General features: G+C 38.9%; 1 protein-coding gene across 1 annotated transcript; it reads left to right on the top strand.

Annotated features, from left to right (window-relative positions):
- Positions 1 to 1,203: 1,203 nt before the first annotated feature.
- Rnf146 (ring finger protein 146) lies at positions 1,204 to 18,804 on the top strand. The gene is made up of 3 exons (XM_038338571.1): positions 1,204 to 1,293; positions 11,488 to 11,597; positions 16,879 to 18,804. Coding segments are annotated over exons 2-3 (1,077 nt in total). The 5' UTR covers positions 1,204 to 1,293; positions 11,488 to 11,595; the 3' UTR covers positions 17,954 to 18,804.
- Positions 18,805 to 18,915: the final 111 nt, after the last annotated feature.

The raw sequence follows: 18,915 nt of genomic DNA, 5'->3' as shown, positions 1-18,915 counted from the left end.
ACCTAGCTGGCCAGTAGCTTCTATCAGCGTTTTTTAATTTTCCTGTGGTTCTGTATAATAGTAGGGATTGAATCCAGATCATGATAGGAAAATACCCTACCTCTAGATACCTATTTCGTTTTACAGCCTTGAAACTAAGAATGTTATAGCATTTAAACATATAGAATAGATCTATATGCCCCCAAAGTCGCCGACCTAAGCAATGTCCTATCCCTACAAAAATATTTGGTAAATCCATTCATGTCTAACTTTCTCTTTTGGTGGCTATAAAAGTTCATGAACTATTTTCTAGAACAACAGATCAAACAGACTGAATCATGTCTGGATTCACAGTTACCCATGGTTGTCTCCATATGAATTCTTCCTCCTTTTGGAGCAGAGGCTGTGTTTGCGGCTATCATATTAAACACCAGAAACATGTTCAGTACTGAAGTAAAACAGTTAATGAAACCTCAAAAGGCAACATTGTCGCAAGCACAATGCAACAGTTATAGAAAGGAAACACTTAAAAAGATGAAAAGGCCCCAATCGTCTCCCTGTTTAACTGCCAGTAGAGAAAATTCACTCTGTTCTGTAAAAGGCCATGTGTGGGTTAAAATGAACAACGCCTAGATTTTGACGTTTAAAACTACATGCTTGCCCAAAAAAAAAAAACGAATCCGCGAAATTTATTCTAGATTCTTAAGATGATTGATTTCTTTTTTTTAGCTTCTTATGCTGTTCGGGTTCAAGAGACTTGAGGCCCTTGCAGACCCCCTTCCCCATTAAACTTCCTAGTGAGGTGAATAAATTGGAGCGTTCCAGGGGACCCTCCAGCCCACGCCGTGCCTTTGCTGAACGTCTTCTTGATAAGGAACAAGCAGTACTCTCCTTAAGGGCACTTCAAAACGAAACTTAGGACTTGGCCAAGGGCTCCTTGGGGTCAGAAGCCTGGATTTCGGGAAAGCTCCTCTTCCTGGTCCTGAACGTCGTCTTGCTTCCTCCTGCAATGGTCTCCGGTGGACCCTCACCGTGTCAGAGCCAAGTAGTGATGAGGTCACGTAAAGAGCAAGGAAGAGTCGGGGCCGGAGAGCCGGCCCACCGCGGCGAACAGCCTGCGAGGTCCGCGAGCAGAGAACCGACAGCGGGTTGCGGGCGCCGCGCGCGCTCGCCGCGGGGGCGTGTCTTCCGCCGGCGCGGCCCCGCCCCCTGGAGCGCCGGGCGGTCACGTGGCGGCCGCGCGCGTCCCCGTCCGCTGCGGGCTCCGAAGCCGAGGAGAAAAGGCTGCGAGGTGGCTGCGGCGGTGGCCGAGAGGTGGGCGCCGGGCGGGACCGGTGGCGAGCGCGGGTGTCCGAGGGCTGCGGGACCTCGGCGGGCGGCTCTGAGACCGCGCTGGCTGCGGGGCGGCTGACGGCGTCCGCGGCGGGCGGTGGCGGGGTCGGGGCCGGTAGGACAGGGACGCCCTTGGCCAGCGCGGCCCGGACGGGCGCGCGGAGGGAGGCTGAGCTGGCGCAGCCCGGACCGTGACGGGCGCGGCCCCGGCCCCGGCCATTACTACGCAGGCCGGGCAGCCGGCAGCGCCACCGGGCTCGGCCGGGCCTCGCTCGGCCACGGGCTGCATTCTGTCTTCCCCCTGCCCTGCCGCTGCGAGCCGCTGCCGCTGCGAGCCGCTGGGTCTTACCCAGCGCTCGGAGCCGTCCCTCCTCCTTGCGCTGGCGGAAGCCTCCGAATGTTCTTGTTTTGATGGCTACCAAAACGTGAAACCACCGGGAGGTGTCGGAATACGCGTCGGGGCCTCCCTAGCCGGGTGCATCTTGAGAGCCCCGGCTGTCGCTTTGTTCTGGTTGCTGGGTGTGGAGTTCTTTCCCTTACTCTCCAACCCGTGAGAGCGCACGGGATCCCCATTGTTGTCGCTGTCTTATTTTCCTGAACGTTTTTTTTTTTTTTTTCTTTAGAGAAAGGCTAGGTTACTTGTTTTTTTGAGGATGTGGAAATGGAACAGTCCTCTAATTAGGTAAGAGATTCCGGACTGTAAGTTAGCACACGCATTCTGACAACTATATTTTATCATTTCTCCGGATGCTGTTTAAGCACTTCTCAAGTTTTCAACATTTTGTTTTCTCTTTTTTACAGCACCGAAATACTAGAGAACTTTAGGGAAGAAGAAAGCCAAAAGGAGATAGAAAAGGCTTTGTTCTTTGATTGACATTTCAGGTGCCAGGGTGTGTTCACCCCCCCCCCCCCCCGTGTGTGTGTGTCTTGTTTTGCAAACGGGATGTGCACCTGAAATGTGGGTATTGAAAACCATATAACAAATTTGGACGCATAGAACATTTCAGTAAATAATCTGTATTACACATTATTAAAGGACATGGCATGTTGAAAACAAATGAAGAAAATGACCCATACAAACTAGCAGTAAAGCGTCTGGGTGCTGTAAAAGCACCTGAAAATAGGTCACGTAAATCTCATTTTTAAAGAGGAAATTCAAGAGTGACTGCCACACTAAAGGTGGAGTTTTGGATGTGTTTTGGTCTTGGATATGGGGGAGTGGAACACTGGGTTTATGTCTCAAGTGGGCCTGTGAAATGTGGGCAGAATGAAAACCTCTGTGCGTAAACGTTTCAAGTTTCTGTGACTTGCTGGTGATGGTTAAGAACTGAGAAGAGTTGCAATCGTGGGAAAATGTCCCACATAGCTGGTCACTAGATGAGAGGAATGAAAACTGGTTCATTTAGGAGACTTGTCAAGTGGGGAAGTGTCACTTTGGAATTGTTTTGTTTTTGTTGATTTGTTTGTTTTGCTTTTGTTTTTCGAGACAGAGTTGCCCTGTGTAGCTTTGGAGCCTGTCCTGTAACTTGCTCTGTAGACCAGGCTGCCCTTAAACTCAAAGAAGTAGATCCAGAGCTTCCTCTGCCTCCCAAGTACTGGGATTAAAGGCATGTTTGTTTGTTTTGTTTTTAAGGATTCAAGATAATTCCTTGACTTGGAAGAAAATAATAGTAAGAAATTTTTCATATTCAGCTGCTTAAGGCACATTTTCTGTTAGGCATACACGTGTTTGAGGAATTTTACCAGTTGTTCCTGGTTCTTAGACATATTTTTTCTGTCAGTATTAGAAAGGGAAGGTACTGAGCCTTTTTTTCTATCCTCCTGCCCGGTTGGGTTCTTGATAACAGTGAATATGCAGAACTGCTGACTGGATTAGAAACTGTCTTTCTGAGGATAGACACTGTGTTTACACTGGTCTACAGATTACTTTGCTTATTTGTACACTCTCATTTACATTTCTAGTTAATTAATACAAAGCCTGTCGTTAAAGGCCTGTTAATCAAAACATTAAAATTGTAAAATCACAGAGGAGCGGGTGAAGCTGCAAAAGCAGAGGCATGACTTGTCCAAGGTCACACATCTAATTAGTCAGAGGACTTCTTATTCACAGAATGGTTGCTGGCCTTGAAACATCTGTGTTTGATATGATTAAAGTATCTATCGACATTCATATCTCTTGAGTTATTGAAATAAATGCAAAGTCTACTTTGCAGAGAAGAAATTTAAAGATTTACACTTAAATATGAAGACTGTGAAGGCAGTCAGTAGACTCATAGGTTGATGCTTGTTACATTTAACTGGTGTGTTTTGACATAACACTTGTTTCCAGGTTTGACTTAGTCTTCTTTTGACAACTGATTTGATGATGAAGTGCAAAATTTGATACATACTTGTGCACTTGGGAGGAATCTTTCTTAAGAAATTTTAAGATGTGTATGTTAAATCCCACCTTACCTCTTTTCTAGTGTTTATAATAATATATAAACATAAACGTGTATAGATAACTGAGGTTTGAAGTAGACCCCCGCATCATTGATACCTTTTGTATTTTGACTAAAGAGTAAACTGTTTCATTAAACCTTAACTTTAAATAGGAAAACCAGAAATTGTTCAATAGTGTATACTTTGATACTTATAGTTTTATTCATGTTTTTATATGTTCATCTTTCTCTTTTATTTTTTTAAAAAAGGCCAATATTTTATTTATCTATTACTTAGGGACAGTGGACTTTTAAAAAATTTAACTGAATTGAAAAATGGGATTGCTGTTAATCCTAAATCTTTTCACTAGGAACTAACAGTGTATTTAAGTAATTGTAGTGTGAATTACTTTAGTGGTTATAGTATTTAAGTAATACAATATGACTTTATTTTTCAGTTCTTTTTTAATTTAACTGGATTAATTGATAAAGATCTAAATTCATTACTAATCTATAAACTTCTTTATATGAATTTAGTCTGTCACTTTTTTCTGCACAATTGCTAAGAGGCAAATAACCTTGTTTCTTTTCTGTTTTTGTTACTTTATTAGTATTTAGAGTTTGGTGTATAATTTGAAAGTTATTGTAGGAAGAATTATGTATATTTGAATCATACATGTTCACTAAATTATTTCTAGCAAGTAGTTTGAAATCACCTCCTCTACTTTAAAAAATCTTCTTGATTAAAATAAGAACACCTTTATGACTTTAAAAGCATCTTGTTTGAAATAATGTGAAAATTCTTTTCTGATGTCTTCATATTGCCTCTTCTGAGTGTTAAATATATGTCTTGTGTTTTACCTTTTGACATTGCTGTTTGCAAGATTGTAGTCAATGAGTCAGTTTGGCAGCCTCACCTAAACCTGTCCACTTTGATCACAACAGAATATATACAGTTTGGGTTTTGTTGGTTTTGTTGTTTGCTGTGTTCAGCAAAATAAGCTATCATATAGAGTTCAGTTTTTCTGTTCATTGTTTTTAATAATAAAAATTATTTTTTATTTTTTATTAATATGTTTGTCAGCTTCATATTTTAAGAGAGGTGTGTGCGTTAACACAGAAGACATTGTAGGTCCAATTTGATGAGAATGGGAAGACTAATGAGCCACTTAGTACTCAGCAGCTCTGAGTTGTGCTGAATAGAAAGTATATATGGATTTCGGTACACACACAAATGTAAAGTGTTCCATTAATGATTTTATATTGAATACATATTAAAATAGTAATACTGTAGATGCATTGAGTTATATAAAATAGAATTTTCAAATTAATTTAACTTGTTTCTTTTTATTAGCTTTAATTCACCTAGTAGAAAATTGGAAATTAGATACTGGCTTGTTTTTTAAATAGTGTTAGTTTCCCTAAGAGAAAGATTTTGGGTTTTTTTGTGGTGTATCCTTTTTCCTCTCTCTCTCTCTCTCTCTCTCTCTCTCTCTCTCTCTCTCTCTCTCTCTCTCTCTCTCTTTCTGTCTTCCTTTTTTCTTTGAAGGAGAGTGTGTGCTTGTTTGTTTGTTTTTAGATAAAGCCTCATTATGTAGCTCAAGCTGGCCTGGAACTCCTGGCAATCTTCCTGCTTTTGCCTTTTCAGTGCTAAAACAGCTTTTTTTAAAGAAATTTTTTGAAAGAAGAGATGTAGTATACTTGAATTTGAATCCCATCTCAAAGTATCAGTAGCGTTTTGACTTTGAGTAAGCCATATTCCTTTTGAGCTTGTTGTTCTTTGTAAATTATGCAGTGCCACCCAGTTCCAAGGCTGTTTGGAGGATGTACTGACAGGTTGATCTCCCAGTGCTTCGTGGACTTGAGGACTTGGGTGTGCACATATGTAACCAGAGACCTGATTCTAGTCTGGATTCATACATTTGTTTCCAAGGAACCTTCTGGTAGTACAGTGCTAGGCATTTTCCTTCCCTAAATTTTACTGTCCATTTGTCTCAACTTTGAAAATTCTGTGAGATACAGAAATGGGAAAAGTCACTTAGAAAGTGTATGCACTATGCCCTCATAGAGATACTATGGACTGGAGACCTTCTTACATCTGTAAAGTTATTCCCATTTGGCTGGGCTCATGTTTGTTGAGGGGATACTTTGGCACAGTTGTGTCTGAGAGTCAAGGGTTTTGAAAATAAAGGCATAGTTGGAAGTAAAATATTTTAAGAGTGCGCTGAATAAATAAGGGTCAGTTAGGGTAGCACTTGAGTTTGTCCTATTGTTAAAGATCTTTGGAGGAAGAAATAACAGCCAAAATTTAAAAATTGTTGAAAAGAATTTATAAAAGTCTTACCTTCTATTCTTTAGGCCAGAATAAAAATGAAAAAGAATGTTAAAAAATTCAGGCAACGTAAATGTATTTTAGCAGAAAGCACATTAACTGGTGGGGAATCATACTGCCAGACTACAACCTTCTTAGGTGTCTAAAAAAAAAAAAAAGAATGAGGTGTCCGAACACAGTAATACAGTAATTCTTAAAGATTTATATGAGTTATTTTTGCAACTTCTTAGCTTCTGTTTACTTTAAAGTACAAGCCAGTTGTGGATATAAAATATTTATGGACAAGACTGGAGTAGACAGGTAAGTGAATAGGCAGGGACAGTTTTGAGTCACCACAGGGAAAGCGTATGTAAACAGTGTAAACAAATGCATGGATGAAGTCAAGCATTAGAAATAGGGACAGTTTTTTCCGTATGTTTCATTATGAGGAAAAAGGCACATTTTCTCCTTCTAAACAATGACTTGCCAAGATTTTTGTAAGAAATTAAAAACCAAATTTTTAGGTGATAATTTTAACATTTAGTCATATATGTGCCTGGAATACATGATTAAGATGACTCAGATGGTTGGTTCTGTTTTAAACAACTTGTGAGATGGGAAGGACAGACAGTAAATATCCAACAGAGTTTTTTGTATACACACACATGTTAGAATGTGGACAGGGGTGTACAACACACCACATACATGCACACACACACATGTTAGAATGTGGTCAAAGTGTAAATTGACTTCTGAGTCATGTTCCAAAAACATGACGAATGAGGCACAGAATGTCTGTATCCTTTCTTTTCCAAACCAGAATATTCTTTTTTTACGAGACAGAGGACATATAGATTACTGTACCCTCTGGTCATCCTTACCTTTATCAAGAAAAGCCTGCTAGTCACTGTTTGGCTGTCTGTATTCTTGGGATTTATCTACACTCTGGAGCATCCTTCAGTAGTCATTAGCCAGGTGACTCGTGTGTTTGCCAGATGATAGAAGGATGCCAGGTTCTAGAGCTGTTGCACGCCGTCAGTTCTTCAAGGAAGGATTCCTTTATGGGTTTGGTAGTTTTCAGAAGATACCTTCTTCTCAGAAGAACACAGATATTTTATGTGAACAGATAGATAACTTACGTATTGCAATCTTTAAACAAATTGCAGTTGAAGTCAACACAAATTGATTGGTAACTTAACCACTTAGAGACATAAAATTTGTCTTCAGGATTCAGTAGAAAAGTCGGTGTATAAATTAATAATGCTAATGTTCATGGTAAGCTCAATAATTGGAAAATATGTAAAATGCAGGAGAGGGAAATGGCTTAGGTGACCATTCCTGTGCAGTGCGGTGAATTTTATTAGGCATTTTATAAGCTCTAGAAGAGGAAGATTCTTAAAGGCAGAGGGTGTACAGAATTGTCAAGGGCTCTCAAGAGCACTCATTTCATTTAACTGTGGTATTAATCTGGAGGGCTGGTTGTCACTGATAAATACGAGGCAGTTATGTATTTAGGGTTCAGAGACCTAAAGCCTTTGTTTTCCTAAAGAGGTTTGCCTTTATTGTCTGTACTAGAAAACTAAACTTGGGTTTCAAGTGTAGGAGGTCCATGGTCTGTGTTTCTAGAAGTGTCACTCAGAGGCATACTGAGTGAATGTAAGGCTGGTTACATAGTAGTACATAGAAGTAGATTCCTAGATAGAGGTTGACAGACATTGGTGTGATAGGCTGTATGGCCAGAGAAAGTAGCGAGAGTGTTTTCTCTTTTTCTGTGTGACCCTTAGGTGAGTAAGGTATGGAAACTGAAACGCACATTGCAAGACTCATCAGAGGTAGACCACAGAGGAGTTAAAAATACAAGGTTGCCAGACACGGGTTCTGATCAAGAACTTTCACATGATTCTAGATTGGGCAGGAAAGGAAATGACATCAGGAACTGTATAAAGGAAAGACAGTGAGGAAGTGGTCAGAGGTCTTCATAACTAAGAACAGGTGTGTGAATGAGAAGTGAGCTAGGAGGACCAGTACTTGGAGTTCGAAAATGGGATTATGGCTTCTGATTTTGGGTGGCAGTGTCAAATGGTGCTTTATTACTGAAGGAAGTAAAGTTACTTAAATTTAGAGAGTTATAAGTTGAAAATAAAGGATATTTTTATACTTTATGGACTCACCTTATCAGTATCTCTAGCCTAGAATCTACAGTGGGAGAGTTCCCCAAAATGCATACTTCTAAGAAACTGTGCACTTGTTTCTAATGAATATATATTGGAGCAAGATTTAAGGAAATCTGGGAAGCTAGCTGTCATTCTCAGGGATCCACACTTCAGAAGTTTGTGGTGCAGCCAGGAGCTAGCATGAAGAGGATGCTGTGTGGTGATGTGAAGCTGACACAGCCAGTGCCACACATCTCAGAACCAGTGGTTGTGGCAGGATGTTTACCACTGACCTGCAGATGGGAGCCGAAAACATCGTGAGAAAGTGGACATTGTCTCCTCTCTGTAGGCTGTGAGAGGGAAGTGCAGTGAGAATCCTGCAATACTTCTCAACTTTTTGGCACCATGCAGGCCAATGAAAAAGCTGGCACAGAGTAAAATAGTGGCTTCCATGTTATCTAAAGTGGGAGCAAAATGAAGCATATTTCTCAGAAACGCTGTTTAGCCAGTTACTTAGAAAATTCTTTAGCTTTGAAACCAGTTCTTTGTTCTCTTAAGCATTTGACGGGGAAAGCTGGTTTCTATTTAGAGGCCACGGGTGCTACATTTACCTTTAGCTAGCAGATTCTTAGATAGGTTATCTAGATAGCTGCCAACTGTGAGAGGCTTACGGAACAGAAAGACAGGATCCAAGTCTCTTCTCTCTTAGCTTTACCTACTCTGCAGTGATCATGTGCATGGTTTTAAGGAAGCTTTTCATGAAATGATGTGCCCTACAAGTGGGCATTAGAAACACGGGAAGGAATATTATATGAGAAGAACTGGTGGTGCTTGTGGATTCCCTGTACAGGACATAGCTTGAGAGAAAGTGGGCATAAAGGTTGTAAAATTGGGTGTGTTTGTACATATAAAGCAAACCCTTTAGTTAATGTGCAGGAGGGTATCGATGCTGACTCATCTCTGTATTGTGGACGGCCAATTGACATTTTGTTGCCATTTTGACTTGTTCATACAGAACTTGCTTATTTTACTTAAAATATTTATTTTAATAGAATGTAAAAATTATGACATACTTTATTCTTTAACCATTTTCAAAAGTACAACTTTATAGATAATTTTATTGACATGTTGTAGAGCCATCCTTACTATATATTTTTAGAAAGATTCCATATTCCAGACAGAAAATAATGACGTTTTGAGGCAGCAGCTCCCTATTATCTCTTCCTTCTGGTCTTTGATAACCCTTCAGTTGGTCTCTGTGAAATTCCCTATTCATTTAGGACTATAGATAGTATTTCTCTCTTTGTGTCTAGTTCATTTTGTTTTCAAGGTGCAGCCATATTGGATAAACTTCATTTATTGGATAAACTTCATTCTTCTTTTGTTTCTAATAGTGCACTGTTAAATGCTATGTTTCCTTTATCCATTCATCTGCAAAGAGACACTTTGTGTCCACTTTTTTACTTATAATTCTATGATGAACTTTAGTATACGAATCTCTGTGAGTCCTAGTTTTCTTTTAGTATGGATCTGCCAGTGGCATTGCTAGGGTGTTATAATTATCAAACATCCACAGGGGTGACATCATCAAAGGTGTAATTTTTCTGCATGCTCACCTACATGTATTTATTTCTGCTGTCCCTGTAGACACATGGGACATGGCTGTGGGTCTGACTTACATTCAGCTAACAATTGCCAGTACTAAGCACCTTCCCATGTGCTCACTGGTCCTTTTCTCCTCCAAAAAGTGATTTCTCATACCTGGTGCTTATTTATTTTTATTTGTTGTTGAGCTGTAAGTGTTTTTTAAGTAGTTTGAAAATTAAGTCTCAGTTTTCAAAATGGTCTTTTATAAGTTATCCATTTTTTTTCTGGTAAGGTCTAATTTCTATTTTCCTTTTGTTCCCTGTGCTGTTGTGTGTTCCAGTGCTTAAAGAGTTTCCCTTCTGTTGACTTCCAAGATTTTGAGGATTTGCTTATGATATTCTGGTCATTGACCCAAAATTTTTGTGTGTTATTTCTATGTGTTGTGTGAAGTATGACTTGACTTGGTGGTGTAAATTAGTAGTCCCAACAGTTTTTGAATGGGTTTGATATATTTTCTCAAAGATCAGGTGGCTGTATGTTTATTAGTGAAAAGATTTATTTACATATTTAATGTTCTTATGTGTGTGTGGCTGTGTAAGTTTATGTGTATTACATACATGTAACAGCCAGTGAAGGCCAGAAGAGGGTATCAGATTTCCTGAAACTGACATTATAGGTGGTTGTGTGTGATCTGCTATGTGGGTACTGAGATCCCAAACCTGGGTTCTCTGCAAGGGCAGTAAACTGCTGAGCCATCTCTCCAAGGCCATTCCTGGACTCTTAATCTTATTGATACATTATACATATTTCTCTATGTGTAATGCCATAGCATCTTAGTGTCCAGATTTGTAGTAAGTTGTGACATTTGGAGGTGGCAGTTGTTGAACTTCTTTCTTATTTTCAAGATTCTTTTAGCTAATTCCATGTGAATTTAATGACTAGCTTTTCTATTTATGCAAAAAGGCTGTTAAGATTTTAATAGGAACTATATTAAATCTGTAGATCCCTAATGAACATTATTTGTCTTCTCACATTCTCCACTTTATGAACTGGTTCTCTTTTTACTTATTCAACACTATTTTATTTACTTCAGTACTATTCTACAAGTCTTAAGTCAATCTAAAACTAATTTACTGCTTTAGAGTTTGTTATAAGTGGATATTTTTCTTTGATTTCCATTTTGTTGGCTGCTATTATGTAACAACACACTACTGGAGTTTTGGGGTGTGTGTGTGTGTGTGTGTGTGTGTGTGTGTGTGTGTGTGTCTAAGTCTAACTTACAACTTAACATATACAATTTTGCTGGGCTTGGCTATTTAACTTCTTAGGATTACATATAGAGAAAATACTGAAGTTTCACTCTCAGTATGAGTGAAGAATGTACATTTTAAAAACTTATTCTCTGTTAATTTGTATGCCTGTATTCTTTCTTCAGTCTAATATTCTGTTAAAGGATCATATTTAAGTGACTAATTCTACTGATCTTAATTTGTAGAGTTATTTTTGTTGTTTTGTTTTTTGTTTTTTGAAGCAGGGTTACTCTGTAGCTTTGGAGCATGTCCTGCAACTAGCTCTTGTAGACCAGGCTGGCCTTGAACTCATAGAGATCCACCTGCATCTGTCTCCCAAGTGCTGGGATTAAAGGCATGTGCCATCATCACCCGGCTGTAGAGTGATTGTTATTGATACAGTTTTTCTTTTGCAGTACCGAGAATGAACCAGCAGTGGAAGACAAAACCCAACAGGTTGGCTGACAACTGGTAAAGAAGATGTTTTGTTTTTGTGACAGGTGCCTGTGGGATCTGTGATAGAAATGTAAGTAGAGTAAAGCCATGGCTTTCCCAAAGCTCGTGGAGCCAGGAGGGTGATGCAGAGACCCATACTTGTGTTTGGTTTTACTTAACCAAAATGAATTTTTTTACTACTAAAATTTTTTTACTGCTAACTAGAGTTAGCAGTCCTGCTCACGCTAAATGATTACAGTCATAGTTTCTAAGAGTTTCCACATAGGGGAACTATGATGAATGAAGGCTGAAGAGCTGGAGCCTGTGTTTCCCACCTTTACTTTGCATAATGATTTACTTGAGAAAGGTCTCTGGATTTTAGAACTAGTTACTAAAAGTTTGTTTCATGACATTTAAGGACTTTTTATACTGTACTTGATTTAAAAGTTAGTACATCTTATTTTATTCATATCAGTTCACTCTTAATTTATATTTTCATTAGTTGTTTTTTCCTATCATTTTGGCTTTGTGTAATATGCCATCATGTGTTTGATAATCTTGAATCTACTTATATTAAATTTCATTATATTTTGATAAAACATTTTCTTCAATCAACATCATAGTTCTAGATCATAGAAAATGAAAACCTTGTGGACTTTTAGTCTTGATAATTACACTGTTCAAATTCCTGGACCATAGTATCTTGCAGATACTATTTCACATTTTTCAAGTTTTGACACAGAAGCTAGTTATCTCCTGTTTCAGTATGACAACACTAGATAATTCCCATCTTTACACGAGTTTAAGAAGTATTAACATAAAAAAATGGTATGACTAATATTTTAATGGTTTAAGTACAAAGTTTGTATCAATGATCTTAAAATTCTGCTTAGGAACTTCTTTTGGATTATGTAAACAATAAGAATCTATTAAAGGTTGAGAGATGACTAATACAAATGACTGGGAGGAGGAAGAGCTAGGCAGAGAGAAGACTGAAGCCTATTGAAAGGTTAGTATTTTGTGTGATGGATATCCAGAGGTCTGGAATTAAGTTCACAGGATTTGGAATGAAGAGGCATATTGTACAGGAGTTGTGGCCAGGGGTTAGGTGAGCACCAAGAATGGTGGACAGAAAAGCTAAAGATACAGGATTTAGGGGCAGATACGGTTGTTCTCAGTTGTGTTTATTTCAGATGTGTAGGGTGTTGATGTGGAATTTTGGAATACAGAATCAAATACAGGCTTGAGATGGAGTATTTCCAGAGAGAAGGTGTGAGGAGTCACATAGATCCATTCATGTGAGATACTCAGAATACCAACTAAGCATATATAATGTGTGCAACAAGGAGTACCTGTAGGGTCTTGAGGGAGTACTGGTATTGAAGGGGTACTAGAGAAAAGGGAAACAAAAGAGATGAATTGAAAATGCTAAAAATCCAAATGGAAAACATAAGGATTATGAAAAAGAATAGGTGAAAGGAGGTCATTAAATTAAGTTTAAGATGCTAGTCAGAGTTCTAGGGAGTTAGAGCATGGTCTCAATTACAAAAATTAAGGGATTAGTTTTGCATACAGCTTGCAGAACCCCATCCTGAACCAGGAGAAAGACAGTAAGGCAGAGTACAAGTACAGCTGTGTTTTGCTGACGATTCTTTGGCTTGTATAAGTGATCAGTGATAACAGGAGTCAGTGTTTCATAACTGAGAGGGTTGAAGAAGTTTTATAACCCTCTTTGGAGCAATAGGAAATAAAGATGTCTTGGCTGAGTTACTGGGAGCAAGCTTGGTGGTCTCTGGCGGTCAGAGCAGCAGGCCAGTGAGTGGAGCTGCAGTTTCTGCTTTATCTTGCTTTGGTAGACATCTCCCCTCCTGCCTTTTTGGGGGATGTTTCCAGTTCCTTTCTTCCTTTGATCATTCTTTAAATGTCTTATAGGCTGCTTATCCTGTGTATCTGTTGGGTAGCCCAAGGTTTGTGTCTGGTTTTCCTTCTCATCCACCCATTTTCATGGCTTTAAGAACTATTTATTATGTTGATGACTCATAACTGGATGATTATATATATGGACAAATTTTATAGAGATCCTTAGCCTTTGAAGTAAGATTTCATCACATATTAATAAGATTAAGGTTGTGACCTGAAAATCTATTTAAAAGCCATTAGCATTGAGAATGAATGTCTGAATTCATGTGTCCCCTCCCTACAGGTGACTGTTTCCTCCTTTGTGCTCCCTGGCATCTGTTGTGTTCAGCTCATAAAGTGTGTGTTGTACAAATGTAAGGACTATAGTTCAGATCCCTGGCACCCACATAAATGCAAGGTGGGCAAGACAGTTCGCAATTTCAGTACTAAGAGGGCAGAGAGAGCATCCCCAGAGCAAGCTGGCTAGCCAGACAGCCATAGTGGTGAGCCACAGTTTTATTGAGAGACACTGCCTCATCGGAAAAGGTGGAGAGCAATTGAGAAAGATTTCAGAAGTCAATCTTGGGTACCCATGTACACAGGACTACATGTATGAGCCCACCTGTGCCCACATGGGGGGAAAAGGAATTTCATTAGAATTAATTTCTCTGACTTAAATTCTAAGGCATAAAGAACTTTGAGACCCTAACAAAAGGTGTACATAGTCAGTTCATTTGGGTTGGGCAAGGAGAGATAGATGATGCTGATTGCAGAGGGGTTAATAAGCATGTCCTTATACTTGTAAATTATGTTGTTTCAGGTTTGATCTCTGAAAGCATGACAAAATTGTTTGGTGCTCTTATAGTGAGAAACATGTTAAGTTGTATTTGCTTGATTTATTTTGAATGAGTTATAAGTTATACTTTTCTGATTTCTATAATATAAAGTTTCTAGTAGAGGGATTTAATTTGTAATGTTGAAAAATAATGTTTACATTAAGCGTTCTATGATTATTTTCCATAGATACTCTATTGTGCCCTTTCCTGTAGGTGCAATCTAATTTACAAATTAGTATCATTTTGAACATATGTCTTGAAAAACTAGAGTTATAGGAAAAGTCAGAAGAATAGGGTATAAGATTGAGTAGGCTCTGATAAAAGCCAAAGGATATTCTTTCTCAGTTTTTAAAATGCAGACACCAGCTATCCAATTTTTAGTCACTGGACCTAGTTTGGAGTGTTCTTAGACAAACAGCCAAAGTCCTCACGAGTAGTTGAGTTTGAAATGGCCGAATTAACTGATAGGGAGGCTATCACTCATTGAAATAGCAGTTGAACCAAAATTTCTAATCTTTGTGACTTGTTACCTCCACTGTCTAGTTTGTTTTCCCTTCTTTAGTCAGCTCTGTTTTCATCCTTTTTATCTGTGGTTTCCTGTTGGAAATTCATGAAATAACAGTTAAATCATGTTTCTTTAGCATAGTAAAATAAGGCTTTGATGATTTATTTACTGGCTGACTGTTCAGCTCCACTCCTATTACCCATTGCTTGATTCAGGACCTTCTGTATGTCCCTGCCTAAAATCTCCATCATCCAGCACCCCCATCTGCCTATCTCAACTTCATGACTTATGCCCATTCATCTCTGGTCATTGCCTTTAGTATCTTAATCCATTTTCACTACTTGATATTGTGATTTTTCTTCTACTTGCATTTGTTTTCTTTTTGAACAGAGTACACATGTATTCTGTTTATCATTAGATTATGATACTGTTAATGGATAGGTAGATGTTTAATAGATGTTATCTTAATAAGGCAAAAGTTCCAAGTGTCCAGACTGGAGAGAGGACTCAGCAGTTAAGAGTGCTTACTGCCCCTGCAGAAGGACAAGAGTCCATTCCCAGGAGTCATATCTCACAGTTCACAGGCATCCATATCTCCTGTTCCAAGAGATAAGAAACCCTCTTCTGGCCTTTACAGGCACCCATAAACACATATATGCACAAACATCTACATAAATAAAAATAAACTGTTTTTCAAAATTCCAGAGTTTTTTTTTTTATGTGTGTTAAGTTCACTACATCCAAGTTGGCAAATCTTTTCTTTTCCTCTTTCTCGTCACAGCACATCTTATATCATGATTATGTGGAACTTTCGTAGAACTTTAGAAACTATGTTTTGTGCTTTTTTTGGTTTTCTTCCTTTTTTTGATTTTTATCTGAACTTTGTAATTTTCAGGTAATGAAATTTAAGCTACCGGTTTATCTACATGTATTAATGAAGGAAACTGAAACTTGATTATTAGATTTCTTGTTTAATATTGGTTTCACTGTGTCTTATTCATGTTACACTTTCTCCGTGGGTGCTTTCAGTGTTCCATTATTTAGCTCTTTGTTGTGCTTCCTCAGCACTGAAAATAAGTACCCTGATAGAACTTTTCCGTACTGACAGGGCGTTTGCGTGTATCTTGTATTGAAAAAGTTTTGAACTAGATATCTGAGCTTAATTAAAAAATGAAACTTAAGTATGTTTTATACTATGGTACATTCGTAGCTTTGCTTTTTAAAATGTTTTGTTTTCACAAATATCTGCAAGGTCCTGTATGGGAATGCATCAGTCACACTGGAGGAAGTACACAGGATGGTTAGGTCCTAGTTAGAGGAGATTTTGATAAGTGCAGATAGTGTGAGAAGTGGCAGCCAGACTATTTAAGGCACCCTTAGAGATTTGGAATTATACTAAAATTAACCTTCTAAAGAAGAGTGTGACTGAATTAAAAGGCATATATACAGTGATTTAATAATCGATGTTTGGTGACTTAGAAAAGGTAGAATGGGTAGTGGTACACAGATTTGGTAGATCAGAGATATTAATGACTTATGGATATTTTGGATGCAGTAAGGCAAAAAAGGACAGGTTAGGAGCTACATTTCTGACTTGTATTAACATCCAGGACCATAACCTAATTTTTCTTTAAAAACAAAGGCTGCAGATTGCTGTTGTCTGGAGTTAGAGTTTGAATGGCACAGATGGTTCTCTGCTTCTCTTCATATCTTGACTCTGAGGTCATTTGGAGTAGACTTCATGTTTTTAAATGTTTGCATTTAGTTCTGTCTCACAGATTCTGTGGCTGGATAGAAACAGTATTTAAAATATACTATGTGTGCCTTGCTTAATAGCTATACTTCCCATTGATTCCTACAACTGAGAGGTACAACTACAGATGAAGAAAGGGTTGTTCCATAAATTGAGTTTTCCCTGCTTTCTTTCACTATCTCTTCTATCCTGTTTGAGATAAGGGATTATGAAGCCTGGGCTGGCTTTGAATTTGCTGGTCCCTTCATTTTCATATCTTCCATGTATAGTATATGGTTTGCATGGAATAGGTACTTACTGGGTATTTTCTGAACTAGTGAATTAAAAGTATTAGAGAAATTTAAACCTGGTTTTACTTTTTTTCTTCTCATTTTCCTAGGATGGCTGGCTGTGGTGAAATTGATCACTCAATAAATATGCTTCCTACAAATAAGAAGGCGAGCGAGTCCTGTTCTAATGCTGCACCTTCTCTAACAGTTCCCGAATGTGCCATTTGTCTGCAAACGTGTGTTCATCCAGTCAGTCTGCCCTGTAAGCATGTTTTCTGTTATCTGTGTGTAAAGGGCGCTTCATGGCTTGGGAAGCGATGTGCTCTTTGTCGACAAGAGATTCCTGAGGATTTTCTTGACAAGCCAACTTTGTTGTCACCAGAAGAACTTAAAGCTGCAAGTAGAGGAAATGGTGAATATGCTTGGTATTATGAAGGAAGAAACGGGTGGTGGCAGTATGATGAGCGCACTAGTCGGGAGCTGGAAGACGCTTTTTCCAAAGGGAAAAAGAACACAGAAATGTTAATTGCTGGGTTTCTGTATGTGGCCGATCTTGAAAACATGGTTCAGTATAGGAGAAATGAACATGGACGTCGCAGGAAGATTAAGCGAGATATAATAGATATACCAAAGAAGGGAGTGGCTGGACTTAGGCTGGACTGTGACACTAATACTGTAAGTCTAGCAAGAGAGAGCTCTGCCGATGGTGCGGACAGTGTATCAGCACAGACTGGAGCTTCTGTTCAGCTTCCAGTGCCGTCTTCCTCCAGGCCCCTAACTTCAGTTGATGGTCAGCTAACCAGCCCTGTAACACCATCCCCGGATGCAGGCACTTCTCTGGAAGACTCTTTTGCTCATTTACAACTCAGTGGAGACAGCATAGCTGAAAGGAGTCATAGAGGTGAAGGAGAAGAAGACCGTGAATCACCATCTTCTGGCAGAGTACCAGACACTTCTGTTGAAGAAACGGAATCTGATGCCAGTAGTGACAGTGAGGACGCCCCTGTGGTGGCTGCACAGCACTCCTTGACCCAGCAGAGACTTTTGGTCTCAAACGTAAACCAGACAGTAGCTGACCGATCAGACCGATCAGGGACTGACCGATCAGTAGCAGGGGGTGGAACCGTGAGTGTCAATGTCAGATCAAGAAGACCAGATGGACAGTGCACAGTGACAGAGGTTTAAACAAACGTCTTCAGTGCCACACTCAAAGGTGAAATGGATACCTGTAAATTTCTGCCCACATAACATTATACTCATCCTTAGTAGTGCATTGTGGGAGTTGGGGTGGGAAGGGATATGGGAAGCACATACCTGAAATTAAAATGTCTAACATGTCTCTGTTGAAATTTATTTAATGTGAGGAATTGGGGTGTTAACATTTGAGAGCTGTTCAGTAATAACACAGTTTTCTTGATATCTGTTTATAGTGTATTTTTTTAAGTCTTTAGTTCTTTTGGCCAGTGTGTACCTGTGCATTCATGGTCCTCATCTGACTCTTGCACTACCTTATTTTTCTGCATGGATTGGTATAAAATCATTACTAAAATTTGGCACCTGTGAGATATTTGATATCATTGAGCAGGAAGTTTAATGTGGAAAATAGATGTGAATTCGGGATTTGAAAATAGATGACTAACAACTACTTTTAGTTGGTCTTCCTGAGATAGGAAAGTAAGCAGCAGCTAATCGGTTGTCTCAGACCCTGTAACGCACTTCGTGGCGTTCCTTTCCATAGGGTTTGCTGTCTTGTCCTTGTACCTTGAGGTTTCTCTTAGTCTGCATTTTCCTTTTTGATTAAAAAACTTTATAATTTAATAAATACTAGAATTTATGAAAAATGTTTCATTTTTGAGTCTGGAAAAGGGATGGGGGTACTTTGGTATTTGTGGCTAAAGAGCTTTTTAAAGGTGGGGTTTGAATTGATTGTATGCTGCTCAAATTGTCCCTACTCAGAAGTCTGATGTCTTCCTAAGAGAATGTGTACAGAGAAGGTATATGGCATTGTGTTTGGAATAAACAGATGTGGAAAAAGACCCAAAGGCTGTGAGATTTAAATTTCTCAAGCAGCTAATACCATTAATTTTATGTTTCTTTTATCAGTCTCTATTAGTGGTATTACTGTCTGGCTTACACAGAAAACCCAC

The sequence above is a fragment of the Arvicola amphibius genome, chromosome 8 (genome assembly GCF_903992535.2).
Source record: "Arvicola amphibius chromosome 8, mArvAmp1.2, whole genome shotgun sequence".
Lineage (NCBI taxonomy): Eukaryota > Metazoa > Chordata > Mammalia > Rodentia > Cricetidae > Arvicola > Arvicola amphibius.
The sequence above is the reverse complement of the archived record's forward strand: the minus strand, read 5'-3'. Positions and strand labels throughout refer to the sequence as shown.